This window comes from Trichechus manatus, unplaced genomic scaffold (genome assembly GCF_000243295.1).
Source record: "Trichechus manatus latirostris isolate Lorelei unplaced genomic scaffold, TriManLat1.0 scaffold00080, whole genome shotgun sequence".
Taxonomy (NCBI): domain Eukaryota; kingdom Metazoa; phylum Chordata; class Mammalia; order Sirenia; family Trichechidae; genus Trichechus; species Trichechus manatus.
The window spans coordinates 10,723,021-10,738,476 of record NW_004444016.1 but is presented as its reverse complement, the minus strand read 5'-3'; the positions used below and the strand labels follow the sequence as shown (position 1 = coordinate 10,738,476).

The following is a 15,456-nucleotide window of genomic DNA, read 5'->3' as shown; positions in this document are numbered from 1 at the left end:
GGGGTACTTCGTGAGAATTCCAGGGAGAAATGTCTCAACACTAATGCACCACTGGGATGGGTCAAATCATCATGTGATGGTTTGAATCAACTGGGGTTTGAAAAGTATTCTCAGAGGGTTCTGAAGGACATAATTCCTTCCCATTCTTATGGTTCTTTTGAGAGCCCGTTAGGACATCTCCTTGCCTAGAATGGAGGACAAGTGTCAGAATTTTTAAATAAGCTTCGCTTGCAGAGTTAGGAGATCAGCCCTTCTCTTTCATGTTGTTGTTGTTAGGTGCCTTCAAGTCAGTTCTGACTCATAGCGACCCTAGTGCAACAGAACGAAGCACTGCCTGGTCCCACGCCACCCTCACAATCGTTGTTATGCTTGAACTCATTGTTGCAGCCACTGTGTCAATCCATCTCACTGAGGGTCTTCCTCTTTTTCACGGACCCTCTACTTTACCAAGCATAATGTTCTTCTCCAGGGACTGATCCCTCCTGATAACATGTCCAAAGTATGTGAGACGAAGTCTCGCTATCCTTGCTTCTAAGGAGCATTCTGGCTGTACTTCTTCCAGGACAGATTTGTTCATTCTTCTGGCAGTCCACGGTATATTCAATATTCTTCACCAACACCATAATTCAAAGGTGTCAATTCTACTTTGGTCTTCTTATTCATTGTCTGGCTTTCCCATGCATATGAGGCAATTGAAAATACCATGGCTTGGGTCAGGCACACTTTACTCCGCAAAGTGACATCTTTGCTTTTTAAAGAGTTTTTTTTACCGCAGATTTTCCCAACGCAATACTTTGTTTGATTTCTTGACTACTGCTTCCATGGGCATTGATTGCGGATCCAATTAAAATGAAATCCTTGACAACTTCAATATTTTCTCCCCTTTATAGGTTGTTGTTATTGTTATAGCTGCTAAGGAGTAGGCCCCCAACTAATGGCAACCTGTGCACAATGGGTGGGACCATTGTGATCTGATCGATTTCCATTGGTTTTTCAGAAATACATCATCATACCTTTCTTCTTAGTCCATCTTAGTCTGGAAAGTCTGCTGATATCTGTTCAGTATCATAGCAACATGCAACTCTCCACTGACAGATGGGTGATGGCTGAACATGAGGTGTACTGGCTGGGAATTGAACCTAGGTCTCTTGCATGGAAGGTGAGAATTCTACCACTGAGCCACCAATGCCTCATGCTTTCATATTAGGTGAAATCATTCCAGGACTGGTTGAACTCGGGCAGTGCTTGTCCATTTTATATTGCAGTTAATATTTCACATTTTCTGCTTGCTCTCTGAAGTGATTTTTCTAATTATTAAACTCTTGATACATAAATACTCAATATTCTTAGTATAGAGTATGGGGGCCTTCACACTGGGCCCTCAGACAAAGACAAGTAGCAGAAAGCCAACAGAAATCATGCTAACAAGTCATTTGAGGGGTGGGGGGAACAGCACTTTCTACTCTCCCCTGACATTATGAGTGCTCCTGCTGGGTCCTGCCCAGCTCCTCCCAGCAGGAAGCCCTGGCACTGTGCAGGGTGTTGGAGCATTTGAGACCTTCCCAGGAGTCAGGATAGTGAGTGACTGTGAAAAAGTTAGTTCATCTAATACTTGGTTTCCTCATCTGTAAAATGGGATAATAGCAGTGCTATTCATAGCAAACAGTATTCACTTCATAGGGTTGATCTGAGACTTAAGCGAGATGATGCATGTCAAGCAATTAGTACAATGTCTACTAATGGAAGTTAAGTGTTGGAAAAGGAGACTTACTACTCCCATCAATGCCGTCTTGATGTGCAACAGTTCAGCCCCCGCTCAGGGCCTGTAGGAGACCCGAGTGACGGTCTCACTCTACAAGCAGACTGTGGGGGAAGTCAGATACTTCCTGTGTCCTAGAAATACTCACCAATCATCTGCTTTGAGTTCTTATGCTCTCTCCTCTAGCTCTGGCTTTTTCAGATCCCATTAGGCTCAAGAGGGGTTCAAATGGCAAGAAAATGATCTATTTTTGAGTATTAGCAGATCAGGCTAGAAAAATTGGCTCTTCTTCCACAAGAAGACACATGCTTATGGGATTTCCCTGGCAATCCCATAAGAGCCTGCAGGTCTGTCGTCGGCAGCTGGATCAGGGTGGGGAAAGGGATCGTTTTCAAATTATATAATTTTTTAAATGTTGCAAATTACATACTTCCAGCCAGCAAAACATGGCTGGGACCTGTGCAGTGCTGTCTCTATGCCACATCCTCAAGGGTGATGGTACTGGCCAAAGCTTGCAGCTGGAGTCCCTGGGCTGCTCAGAGAACCAGCAGTGTCTGAACAGGCTCTAGAAATGGGGAACTAGTCACTGAGATGAGTGATCAAAGGACTCCTAGGAGGAAGGTTTTTAATCAAAACGTATCCTGTCACTGCAAAACCAAAGCTAAGTGTTTGCCAGACTGTGCTTTACAAAGTGCTCAGTTCTGAAAACGGCACATGGAGGTTGTTGACGTGGGTTATGGGGAGGGAGGAGCCTGATGTGGGGGTTGGGAGACACAAGTCAAAAACAGAATGAAAAACGTCCACTGAACTGAAAAATAAGCATATGTGATGTTATTATGTTTATGCATTTATATAAAATAATATATAGATCTATAAAGAAACTTAAAAATATATTTTTAAAGGGCATATGGGCTTTAGAAGCAGGCACACACCTAGGTGGTATGACCTCCCTGGTCCTCAGTTTTCTCATGTACAGTAAAACCTGAGAAAGCCAGAACCTGTGCAAGATGGAAAACTGTCAGAGAAGAAAAACGCAAATATTTTCCACTATATTCTACAATAGAAAAGTGGTAAGACTGCACCCTGTCAAAGGTGGAAAACTTGCGAGACCTGGAAAAACAAGGCAGTCCCGTCGAGTTCCGGCTTTCACAGGTTTCACTGTATAAAATGGGGTTAATTATAGTACTTCATTCATATGCTTTGTGGACTCAATGCATGTATAATATAGTGTCTAGTACCTAGTAAGGAAGTAATAAATGTTAGCTAATATTGTCAGTCATTGAGAAAAAACAGGCATAAAGGCTAAGTTAGTGGTGGGTGAGGGTGAATAAGGTTTTCAGTTCTCTAGAAAGCCCTTCTTATCCCCTCATACTCCAATCACACACACACTATCTCTCTCTCTCCTTCATGTCTTGGTCCTTGCTGTTCCTTCTTCTTCCTTTGCTGAAGTGGCAAACTCCTCTCCATCCTTCAAGACCCATCTCCAATGTCAGCTCTTCTGTGAAGCTTTCTCTGGTACCTGCCTCCCAAGCAGAAAGAGTCACTCTTCCTAGGTGCTCCTACTACCTGCCACACGTTGCTACAGCCGCAATGGCACATGCAAACGCTGTTCTTTGTGGACTTGCCCATCTCCGAGGCCAGCTGTGTTTCTTATATGACCTGGTTCTAACAGCTCCTGGCACACAGAGAGGTGGTCAGTAAGTGCTGGCTGATGGAAGCATAAAAATGGAGGGTGAGAACTCCAAAAGGATGATGGCCAGTTGTTCTCCATTGTAGCGAAAAATTGATAGGAAACGGACTTGTGCTGCAACCTGGGAAACTTCGTTAGACACAACAAATTCCCCTATTAAGAGTGTTAGAGACCAGGACAAGTTCCCATGAGACTGTGTGGAATTTCCTCTAAGGGTTTTTAAAAAAAGAATCATTTTTATTTTGCGGGGCTTTGCGGGAGTGTAATTTTAATGTGGTTTCATTTGAAGGCCTCCCCAGCCTGGTATGAGGTTCATAAAACAACCTATGAGTTACCCGGATGACAGTGAAGGGTCTTTGGCTCCTGGTCAGCTGGTTCTCCAGATGGCTTCTTGTGCTCAGAACTATACGACGAGGCTGGGAAAGAACGTGGCTGTGTGTACCTAATGGAGGGTGGGGAGTCTCCCTCCAACAAGCTTAAATCCCAGGACATGAGGAAATGGAGTGGCTTGCCAAGGGTCATAAAGCCACTCTGTGAACAATTACCCAATGTCACCCAGTGTCTTTCTTTCAACCAGAAGTGCAGAATAACACAGGAAGGTGGGAGCTACAGTCTAGAGCCGTGCTTTCCCAGTTTTCTTTCCCTCACTTAGTCCTTCCATAAATATTACTGGGCACCTGCTCTATGCCAGGTCCTGTGCTGGGTGCTGGGCAGACGTGGATGAAAAAGACAAGGATTCAGACCTTATGGAGCTATTTATTAAAAATGAGTCAGGTATCAAACACATTTTATGTCAAATGATGAATTAATTCTAGGTATAAAATACTAGAAAGGAGAAATAGAGTCAATTGCCATTGACTGTCATTCCTTCAGCTCACATAACACAGCAAAGGCAAGTATTACCACCTATTTCTTTCTTCTACAAAGAAGGTTCAGAAAAGGCAGTAAAGTTAATAATTTTAAAAACAACTTTCTAATCAAACCAAACCAAACCCGTTGCCAGTGAGTTGATTCTGACTCACAGTGCAACCCTATAGAAATAGTCTACCAAAAAAATTTCAAAAAGACATACAGCCAGAGTGTCTGAACAAATTTTTTACTTGTTGGGTGGGCACAAGACCTGGAGGATAACATGTGATTTGGTACCTAAGGAGAGGATGCACAAACTCATGTCTTGAGCAATTTGCTAGGTGGTCTTGGGAAGGCATACTCACCACCTGGGTTTTAGCGAATAGAGCCTGAGTCTGGCCTCATGGGGTCAATTACATAAGAGACTTTAAAGGTACAATGTGACAGGAGTTGCTAAGTGCCGTGGGATACAACGGGTCACCGTTTGGATGACTTCAATTTCCAACCTTCCTGCTTTGGCCCCACTGTTTGATGCTGACTAGGTAGTGCAGGGCAGCGATCTTCATTCAGTGTGTACCCCTGGTGTGGGCTTCCCCCCTACACCACAGACGGTGAAGCAGGCCTCCATGTGATGAGCCTCACCCACCCTGAGCAATTACCATATTCGTTAGAGCCTCCCTTGATTGCTGTGCAGGCCAAACTCAGCCAGTACTGACCAACCCAGCGTAGTTAATTAGTTGCAGCTTAGCTTAGTGCTATTAAAAGCAGGGCACACCAGTGACATTGGCAGGTCTGGAGAGGAGAGATGTGTGGTATCTAAGTGGAGGCTGAGAAAGAACTGGGAAAAGAGGAATTGAGACCTGGTTTAATTTTCAAGAGTGCAACATGTTTGAGGTCTGAGAAAATCTTTCATGACACCCACCATCTAACATTTACCTAACTCTCAGTGTCAACCTATCCATTTCTACCCAAGGTCTCTTATGACCAATCACACAGCCAGGACTAACAAGTGGAAAACACGGAATAAACCACAAGACGTGACACAGTTTGAGCTCTGCTTTGAGTTTCTGTTAAAAGCAAAGTGAAAACCAAAATCTTTCATGTTGAAAAGCCACGAAAGCAACACTCATCCACTGCTGATGGGAATGTAAAATGGTACAGCTACTGTGGAAACCAGTTTGGTGGTTCCTCAAAAAGTTGAACATAGAACTACCATATGACCCAGCAATCCCAATCCTAGGCATATATCCAGAAGAAGTGAAGGCACAATGCAAACAGAAACGTATACACTAATGTTATTACAGCACTTTTTACAATAGCCACATGGTGGGAACAACCAAAATGTCCATCAAGAGATGAATAAACAAAATGTGGTATAAACACACAATAGAATACTACCTAGCCATAAAGAGAAATGAAGTCCTGATGCATACCACAACCTGGACGAACCTTGAAAACATATTGAGCAAAACAAATCAGTCGCAAAAGGTCAAATACTGTATGATTTCACTTATATGAAGTAAGCATATAGGAATATATAGAAACCAAGGATTACTAGTGGATACTAGGGGTGGGAGGGAAGGGAAAGGGGGAAGTTTTTGCTTAGGGGGCAGTGAGTTTATGTTAATGGTGGTGGAACGATTTGGAAAAGGATAGCGAGAATGGTCGCACAACTTGAAGAATATAATCAATGTCACTGAATTTTACATGTAGAAACTATTGAGTTGGCATAGGCTTTATTATATTTTCACCACAATTAAAAAAAAAAAAGCCACGAAAGCTTAAATGATTGGAGAGTCTGTTGGAAGGGCCAGGAACATAGATAAGATACAGTACACATCGTGTATTTCACTACATGATAGGTATGACCCCCACCCCCACAACATGTCTGAGACTTCAGCCCCGGGAGAGTTTTCTGCAGGAGGGTGTCAACGCTGTCAGGGCAGCAGGTACTGCGAGTCTGTGCTGTTCACAGGGGTAAACCAATGCCTTGGTAGGTGACAAAAAAGAACAGCATGGCAGCTGCTCCTGTGTGAACCATACAGTTAAACAACCACTGTCTCAGAACCAGGCACCATGGGAGCCTCAAACCTCCACCCATCACCTCCCCTCCCCAAGGGCAAGCTTCTAGAGCCACAACCCTTACCCTCAATCCCCTGAGCCCCGGCTTCCTCCTGTCTGATCTCCTTCTGAGCAGGTGAGCTGATCCTCTGCTCTCACTACTGAGGCTGGGGGCTGATGGAAACCTGGTCCCAGGCTGCAACTCAGAATGTACCTGGAAGGGAGATGATGAATGAGAAGAAGATTCAATGACATAGGTTGGTCTGGTGCTAACCGTTAATGCACTTGGCTGCTAACCAAAAGGCTGGAGGTTTGAGTCTACCCAGAAGTACCTTGAAAGAAAGGCCTGGCTATCTACTTCCAAAAAGCCACAGTCCCACTCTGACACACATGGATTCACCACGGAGTCAGAATCTATGTGATGATAACTGGTTGAGAAAACATGCCACCAGTCCTCAACAACTGATTTACAAAGCTGTGTTGTGGGACTCTCTATACTCTGGCCCTTTGAGTATTCTAGACTATCTTCGTGAAATTCCAGAAAAAGGACTTGTTTGAAAATCAAATTTCGGAAGAATGAAACAATATGTATTCCAGGAGATAAAATCAGAAACATATGAAACTCTTTTGTGCTTAGTTGTTTAATATGCCTGATAGCTCAACTCCCAGTTTGTTAGTACTGACCTCATCCTAATGGAAATCGATGCTCCACAGAGTCCCTCAGAAATCAGCACCGTGGTTGTCACCAACAACTGCAAGAGCTCAGACTGGTGACCTTTGATAATAGTCATTTGAAGAACTATTAAAATATGCACCAAGTCAGCACTTTATCAGAGACTCAAGAAACAAACATACCACCAAATGGAAACGTCATTTAATTCAAAATCATACTTCCACTCATTTCATAGGGATTGTCACATAAACCAACCAAATGTAAGAAAGCCAAGCCTTAGAGGCCACTCAACAGAAATTGTATTTTCTTTACAGATACGCTTAGTGATGCAAAAACACATTTTTTTTTGAAAGCCTGAAGGTGGCAAAACTGTTTTACTAACAACAGAGAAAAATTTCTATTCTAGTCAGATTACTTTTCAATTATGGAATTGGATTCTACGCACCAGTCAATACTCAATACTGAAGTTTAAAACAGTGCATTTATGGTTTTTTAAAAAAAAAATTAAGGTGCCATTTTATAAGTACTTTATTGATATTATATGACACAGCACTTTACAGTATACTCAAAGGTAGCCTAAATATGAATTAAACATGCAAATATTTTCTTCTCCAAAATATGGACAAAATATCTTTTTAGAGTGCTTTTGAACACTAGCCTAGCAATAGCTACTAAGCGTTTATGAGTTTGATCTTCTTTTTCAACATGACTTTTAATAAGTTAATATATAGAATGTAGCTGCAGAGAGTAACCATTTGATAAATATGAACAAAGTTTTAAAATGGCACTTACTTTACATCTTTGATCATTCTGATAGTCAATCAACAGCCTCTCGTTTCCTGAATTCTCAACTTCCAAATCAGAAAGGCTGTAAAGGCTCAACTTACGTGGGTTTCTAGACGATAGTGTGTATCTTTATATATGTAAATATGCACTGTACATACACATACAAAAACACATACTGATACACAGGTGCTTTAGAACCACCAGAAGAACCTCTTTTCACAGGTACAAAGTTGACCCTGACATCTGGATACCCCAGAAAGCTGCTTGTAGGTGTCTATTTGGACGACTCTGTAGACATAGTGAGTGGAATGCCTTAGCCTCTGCAGGCCTGCTCCCAGGAATCAGACATTTTGATGATACCAATACTCTGGTTCTCACTGAATGTTGACATAATAGCAATTGCTCCCCTTACATGGGTGGAGGACTGTGCCAAGCCTTTGCTCTCTAAAATATTCTCCACTGAAAGATGTATTCATCTTGTATTGTCCTGCAAAACTTTTGGAAAAATATTAGTTGTGAATTTTTTCTGATAGTTTTCCCCCCCATTAAGAACTCTGCCTGTCTCACTAAAAAAAAAAAAAAAAAACCCTCAAAGTTCTTCAGTATGGTTCACCTTTCTCTCTGGCCCTAACATTCCTTCATATCTAATGCTTGTTCTCGCCAATAATACAGGTGCTTCCATGAGAAGACCACATTTCATCCAGGACTGCCTCTGAATGACATCTGGATTCTCTACTGGGTCTCTCTCGCTGCTTTGGGAGGCTCTTTAGTTAGACAACCACTGTACGTGGCAGAAGGAAAAAAGCCAATTATTACTTGTTGGAGTCTTGTCTTAGGCTTGCTGTAGGATTGGGCAAGGTTCACTGCTCTGCTGTTGTTGTCATTTTGATGCTACAATTACAGAGAAGGGGTTCAGCACCCAGCAGATCAGTGTGGCTGCCAAACACATCTGAGCACAAAAAAACACATTTTTTAAGCACCAGCACAGGGTGTGTGAGAGGACACTGGCTGACTTTAAAGGGATGTGGGGCAGGGTTGTCAAGGTAATTGATTATTGTCAAGTTTGCCAGAGATGAGAGATAACTCGCTATATAGATCACCTAGGGCATTCCTTTTAAAGTCAGGTAACTGAGAGGCTGTTTGGTCTCTTCAGTGCTGGCCACCACCTTGGGTAACATGGTTGTTCCTAAGACATTCAATACTAGGGCAAACAGTGGGGGCCGTGAGGCCACTGTTGTACCTGGAAGTCCTGTGTCTGTAAAACTAAGTGATGCAACTAACTTTTGGAGCAGAAGCCAGAGGATGAAAAATGCCAACAGACAGTCATGAACAGATGATGATCAGCTTGTCTAGCTTCTTTCTGTCTCTCTGCCCCTCAATCGTGTATGCTTTCAGGGGCCTCTGTAGTCAAGACAGAGCTCTTAGTGTATCGAGGCTTGCAGTTTTCAGGGGACACAAACTTAGTTGGTAGAAGGACTTCCCTTTGACCTAACTGGTATCGCACATCCATCTCTGGAGTCCTGGGCAGATGCCTGAAATGACCTTGCCACTAGCACGGGCAGTTCTTTCTAGCTAATGCCAGTCAGCCAAGACTTGTTTGCTTATTCTCTCTCTTCCTCTTTGTCCGAAAAGGACTTAGCAAGAGATGGTGAACTGAAATTATGTTGAAATAGTTTGGTCTGACATAAAATACATATTGGCTGCAGAAATACTAAAACATTTAGCTAAAAACTAGCTCCAATTCTAGGATAACAAGGAAGGCTGCATTATACAGGTCCATCTCTCTCTCTGTATAACGTGTGTGTGTGTGTATGTATGTATTTTAAAAACAGGAGAGAACATCAGTCTTGAGTTTCAAGTCAGGAATTCACTTGCCTGGTGGCAGGGATTTGAAACTAGTTCTCTTCTCATGGCATGGCATTCTTTAGCTATGGAATTCTGTGAGTACCTGAGGGAAAAGCGAAAGACTGATCTTAATATCCTACGAAGATTCAGGCTATGTCCAGGGCCTTATGAAGGAAACTGGAGACTCCTGGGAAATGGGCTTCCACCATGACGCTCAGTTCACTCCTCTAGTCTGCCCTGAGGTTCTCTATTCAAACAGAGCGAGTTAGGGGTTGGGGCATAGACAGCAGAGAGAGTAAAATCTATTTTTGGTCTTCAAGTCCCTTCCTGCTTGTTGGCTCGTCTTCAGAACAGTTTCTCTAGTTCTGTAATGGGGGTGGGGGAGGGGAGCCAGGCTGGGGAAAGGGAAACAGAGCGGCCATCTGCCATAGCCCAGCATGGCCACAGTGACGCTGGGAAGAGGTCTACCTAAAAAACCCTTCTGCCAGCAGCTCCATTTCCCTCTGGCTTCCAACCAGGGCCAACTGAGGAGTGAGGGACACGGTTCCAAGTGGTCAAGCTGGGGCCAAGTGTTTACAGATACACTTTGGGGAGGAAATCCCAACGCTAGGGCCTAGCCCTTCTGATTCTCCACAGTAGCTCCAGTTAAGATTTTGGTGGGCAGGTAACAATTTAAAATGTCAAATGTCTTGAAAGCATTACCTTGGGCTCTTTGTATTAAAAGCACAATAGTATATGAGTGGGCTTGCCCCTTAGGCCCCATTTCCAAGCTATTCAAAGTCCATGGAACAAGTCTAGTATATTCCCTTTCTTCTTGGGTTTTCATGAGTCCTATCATGTCCTTTTCCCTTCTTAATTTTTGTTCTCTGATCCGGTGGTAGTGTCTACCTTGCTTCTGGGTGAGTTTCTGAGTAACAGCTATATAATCCTTGAGCTGATAAACTGAATAGTGAATGACAATGATGAACTCCTATTAACTTCAAAACCATCTATAAAGCTATAATGTCACAATCTTCATCCCTCTTTGGAGTCTTTCTCTTATTTTAGGTTATTAGGGAATCTGGAGATGAAAGCAAAGGGCATAAAAATGTTTAGGGAAAGCAGCAACACATCGAGAACCAAAGATCCTAAGAAGTCGATTTTTCTCAGGACTTAAGATGCACACTAAATTTGCAAACTGGCTTGGCCTCATTTATAAAGCCTTAAATGATGTGGAGAAAAGATATAAGGAGCACAGTAATTGTCCCATCTCCTCTGTCCTGATATCCTGATATCTTGGGGTACCAAGAAGTACACCTGAGAAGAAAATCTAATCCCTGGCCCCATCTATTCAAATCCTGAGCTTTACCTTACTACTAAGAGGGAGTTCTTTGAAAAATCCATTGCCTCAAGATGTTCTTTCCATTTCACTCCAAATTCAAAGCCCAAGAAATGCTCAGAAAAAAATTTGGATAAAGAAGACTGGACAATCTGTCGTGCCCACCAACAAGAGCCAATGTAGAGCACACAGGAATATCTTCTCCCTCCTCAAGGCCAGAGTGGGGAGGACCTTGACTGTCTTTGATTTTGCCTCCTCTCTCCCTCCTATGCACACTTGTGCAGCAATCAGAGCTTAAATGTATAGAGCAACTAGCTTAAAGAATATAAAATATAAAACTTTACCATACAGTATTTTAAATCACTCTATTTACAAGTTTATCTGTTCAAAAAAAAAAAAAAAGTAAAAGGTACAGTAATTCAACACAATTCAAGTTTTTCTTTTCTTCTTTAAAGTTAAGTTCCCTAGATAGAAATTCCAGAAGGAAGGAAACACTCTCTGGAACAACGCCGTCATCCCAAGGGGGTCCTGGGAGCTTTCTAGTCCATTAGTTTTTAGTTGTTCTGTCCAGAGTCACTCTTGCAAGAAGATTCAAATGTAGAAGATACTGGTGACTCTGTTCTCTGGAGGCTGAGCGAATCTGGAATGCCCAGGCCTTACTTTCCCAACTAAGACAGTCTTCCACAAATGTCCACAACACGTAACCCCTTCTAGACCAAGAAATTCCTTTTCTCAGAAGGTCCCCATTCCACCTTCCATCCTCCAACCTTTTGGTGTCTTCCTGAATCACAATGGCATATGATATTAGTCTTGTGCTTGCATGGCCTGAGAAACAACTCCCTTTTTCTGAGTGGCAGTGAACAACTATGTCATTTAAACTATAGTCCACAAGGTCACCCCAGGAACCATCCCTGAAAACCACCAGTGCACTGCAAGGGAACTGGTGAGTGATAGGCTAGAGGCAGGTAAGGGCAGGCCAGGGAGGGGTTAATGGGAGGTCACAAGGGAAGCACACAAAGGGAGGGCATCACCCATTGGGAAGCAGCATCTTGCCCTCTAGAAAGCAAATGCCAGTTGCATGGAAGAACACATATATCAAGCCAGTATGTGATTTAATCTCAAGAAGTTACTAGAGCGTGCTCCCAATATATCCATCCTGATGCTGCTGAACTTCATCAGAAAGGGGAGAGACAGTTCCCAGCTGCGATTCTGGCTGCCTCAAGTACACCACTCCCATTCCTTGATCTTTTGCTTCAGGTAGTTGGAAAACCATTTTAAAGACTACCAAAAAGGGGGAGGAAAAAAAAAAGTGCCATGTAGAGAGTGTGCTATTTTTTGGTTTGGTTTTAGAGTAGGTTGAGTTGCCATGGTTACTAGGTGATGGCAGCCCTCCTCAGTGGCAAGTTCTTTGCTTGGGAGGGGGATCCTGGGGTGTTTGTGTTCCTTTGCATGAGAGGGCTGGACTGCATTCTGCTGATGACGGGCCAAGGGCTGCTTCAGAGATGGTGAGAGATTGGATCTTATGTAAACAGTGCCGTAACCCCTTTCCATCCTGCACGCAAACAAACACACCCAGCTGCCTGCAGCAGAACAGGTCTCAAGTACTTAGAGGTGGAGTAGAGAGAGTATCTACTGTAAACAAAAGCATAGACCCAGCCTACATCTCAGTGCTAATTTCTTCGCCCACCCCTGTTGGGCTTAGCTACGCTGTGTGGTCTTGGGGACTACTTTCATCTTACTTTGTCTTTCAGAAGGTTGGAGTTTGGATGACTGTTGAAACAGAATGAGTGCTCCCTATTTAGGGTGCTCATGAGAAAATGCCTTTGCAAGCCTTTCTCTAGGTTATCAAAGTCAAACGGCCTCCTCTGCCAATTTACTTCTGCTTCTTGCAGTATCGCCGTGTGTCAGCTGAGATGATCATGGGGATGGGTTACACCGGAGTTCACAGAAATGTTCATGTTGACAGGTATCAACACAGTCTGTCGCCCTGCATTTCTCAGTGGCAAAGAGAAATGGTCTACAACACTGGAATCAGCAGTTGTCATGGATACCATGTAAAGCTCAGCAGTTCTGCTGGGGCCCACGGTTAGAGGAACTCCACGTAGTTCTCGGGGATGAGGCCAGTCTTTCCGTTCAGAGTCCCCTCCAACCATCCAGGCTCCTGAGATGGATGAACTGTACAGGAAGGGGAGAGAGAGCAAGAATACGTTACAGATAGGGCAAGAGGTGGATGTGGTGTGTGTGTGTGTGCGTGTGTGTGTGTGTGTGAAGGAAGTTTGGAGAAAGAGTTACTCATTCAGTTATATTATTCTAGGACTTTAAACCACAGGTTCTTAACCTTTTATGAGACAAGCTTTCTAATGAAGGCAATTCTGAACTTTCTCCACAAGAAAAAGGAAACAGACACTCATGTTAGGGGTTTCATAGACCTTCTGAAGTTCCTGGTTTAAACTATAAAGAAGTGACAGATTTCTACTTTTTAGGTTTAGATGTTCAACAGTTGTACTGTTCCATGTATTCATCCCTCCATCCATCCAAATAACCATCTATTCACCCAGGAAATACTTACTGAGTACTGACTATGTACCAAGTGGAGTGTCCATGGAGGACTGCTAAGAACAAGTTTTTAAAGCTATCTAGCTCCTAATCATGCATTTTACTTTCCTTCAAATCCTTACCCTCTGCTTCTAATTTCCTTGTAAATTCCCTGTTTTCTGCATTTTATAGCCTTTGACAAGCTCTCTCTCTGTTCCGTGTACACCCTTTCTTAGTTTTTTTCTTTCCTATTCTTTGAGTGCCGTCCCTTTCCTCCCTCTATTGCAACTTTCGAAGTTTTTGCCCCTTTGATTTTTCAAAATCCAAAGAATATATACCCGTTTCTGTGACATCACAAACCATGTCCATGGAAACCACTTCGATATTGTAAAGATTACACAAAATCCAGCTGATTCTGCAAAGTGGTCAATAGCGGGAAGGAAGAGAGAAGGAATTGTGGAACTCAGAGTGGGGGGCTGTTCATGCTTGTGAACTGGGAATATACAAATCACTCTGGGGTGGAGCCATGACATTTATTCTTAATGTATTAGGAAAACTTCAATTTTCTGACATTGTTTGGAGAGAATGAATTTTCCCCTATTCCCTTCCTGGGCTAATTAAGTGACTTCCTGAGCTTGTTTTAGAAAAGAATTTCCGCCCCAACACTACTATATAATTCTAGTTTCGGTTTGTAGGGAAAGAAGCAAGAACAGAAACCAAAGAAAGCAAATGGGCAGGCAGCAAAAGGACAAGTATTGAGGTTTCCAAAAACCGAAAAAACAAACCCACTTCTGTCGAGTCACTTCCGACTCATAGAGATCCTAGAGGACAGAGTAGAACTGCCCTATAGGTTTCCAAGGCTGTAAATCTTTACAGAAGCAGACTGCCACACCTTTCTCCCTAGGAGAGGCTCGTGGGAAACCTGCTGACCTTTCAGTTAGCAGCTGAGCTGCTTAACCACTATGTCACCAGGGTTCCTCTCAGACTCATAGCAACCTTATATGACAGAGTAGAACTGTCCCATAGGGTTTCCAAGGCCTGGTGGTGAAGTGGTTAAGAGCCTGGCTGCTGAATCTACCAGCTGCTCCTTGGAAACCCCATGGGGCAGTTCTACTCTGTCCTATTGAGTCGCTATGAGTTGGAATTGACTCGATTGCAATGGGTTTCTTTATTTTTTTAATCTTAATGAAAGCAAACTGCCATAACTTTCTCCTGCACAGCTGCTGGTGGGCTCGAACCACTGACCTTTTGGTTGGCAGCTGAGCTTCTTAACCACTGCGCCACCAGGGCTCCTTAGAAAATCAATGTCTAACTTGCCTAGACCTTGAATGTTCCTTTAGGAAAAGACGAAGTCTGCCACCAAAATTCTTGCATAGTCTTCACATCCCTAGACTTCAGGAATGAATCAAAAGTGGCAGTGATACTTCGGATTCACGAACAACCCATACAAGGTAGCATGTGAGGGAGAAGTGCCATGGAAAGAGATAATACAACTTTAAAGCGACCTGGAAGGAGCTCTGGTGGCGCAGTGGTCAAGTACTCAACTGCTAACCGAAAGGTTGGCAGTTTGAACCAACCAGTTGCTCTGTGTGAAAAAGATATGGCAGTCTGTTTCCGAAAAGATTACAGCCTAGGAAACCCTATGGGGGCAGTTTTACTCTGTTCTACAGGGTTGCTATGAGTCCCAATTGGCTCAATGGCAACGGGTAGTGGGTAGAAAGCAACCTGACCTCTATAATTACCAAGGCACTCCAAACCACCCCCACCCCCAGTAAAATTCTAGCATTAAAATAATCTTGCGGGGGACTCCGGCAAGATGGCGGTCTAGGCAGAAGCGTCACGCCGTCCCTCCACAACAAAGATCCAAAAAACTAAGCCAAACAGAGAATCAACAATCCTGAAACCCTAGAACATCAAATGAAGAGATAAAGAACTCAGCC

General features: G+C 43.3%; 1 protein-coding gene across 2 annotated transcripts in view; it reads right to left on the bottom strand.

The window, feature by feature from the left end:
• Positions 1-10,519: 10,519 nt before the first annotated feature.
• The window catches only part of ARHGAP26 (Rho GTPase activating protein 26), a 550,033-nt gene continuing 545,096 nt past the window's right edge, over positions 10,520-15,456 (bottom strand). Inside the window, exon 24 of one of the 2 annotated variants that reach the window (XM_023735640.1) lies at positions 10,520-13,156. In XM_023735640.1, the coding sequence (XP_023591408.1) occupies positions 13,068-13,156 (89 nt within the window). In that variant the 3' untranslated portion in view covers positions 10,520-13,067. The remainder of the gene's footprint in view (positions 13,157-15,456) is intronic. The other variant, XM_004381135.1, reaches the window with a different exon arrangement.